This window comes from Chrysochloris asiatica, unplaced genomic scaffold (assembly GCF_000296735.1).
Source record: "Chrysochloris asiatica unplaced genomic scaffold, ChrAsi1.0 scaffold00154, whole genome shotgun sequence".
NCBI classification, from domain to species: Eukaryota; Metazoa; Chordata; class Mammalia; order Afrosoricida; family Chrysochloridae; genus Chrysochloris; species Chrysochloris asiatica.
The window spans coordinates 2921311-2921693 of NW_006408672.1; the positions used below are offsets into that span (position 1 = coordinate 2921311).

General features: G+C 38.4%; 1 protein-coding gene across 1 annotated transcript in view; it reads right to left on the reverse strand.

Moving 5' to 3' along the window:
* Positions 1 to 308: 308 nt before the first annotated feature.
* Positions 309 to 383, reverse strand: part of LOC102839380 (ubiquitin-conjugating enzyme E2 variant 1-like) — a 2157-nt gene continuing 2082 nt past the window's right edge. Inside the window, exon 2 of the mRNA XM_006870830.1 lies at positions 309 to 383. This exon is cut by the window's right edge and continues 21 nt beyond it. Within this exon, the coding sequence (XP_006870892.1) occupies positions 309 to 383 (75 nt within the window).

Below are 383 nucleotides of genomic sequence, written 5' to 3' on the forward strand. Positions count from 1 at the left end.
TGTGCCCCACCAGTTATGATGGGAATCAATTTAAATATACACTTTCTTGATCCCAGGAGGTCAACTACGTGGACAGTGGTTACACTAGAAAGGATGATTTGTTATAGCACAACTTAAGTATTTTAAATGGACACAAAATTTGTATCATTTACGATATCTGAAGATCATTTGCCCTTGAATGGGAGCTTCCTTTCCAGTACTTTGAGGTCTACAAGATGTATCTAGAAAATATACTACTGTGGAAAATGAAGACTGCTTAAATGGAATGGGGGTGGGGAAAGGGGTGGGCCTGTGGTTTTTCTTTTTGATTAATTACTGTAACACTGTCCTTCAGGCAGTTGAGGAAGTTTCATATTTTCTTTAGGCATCATTAGGCACCAAAG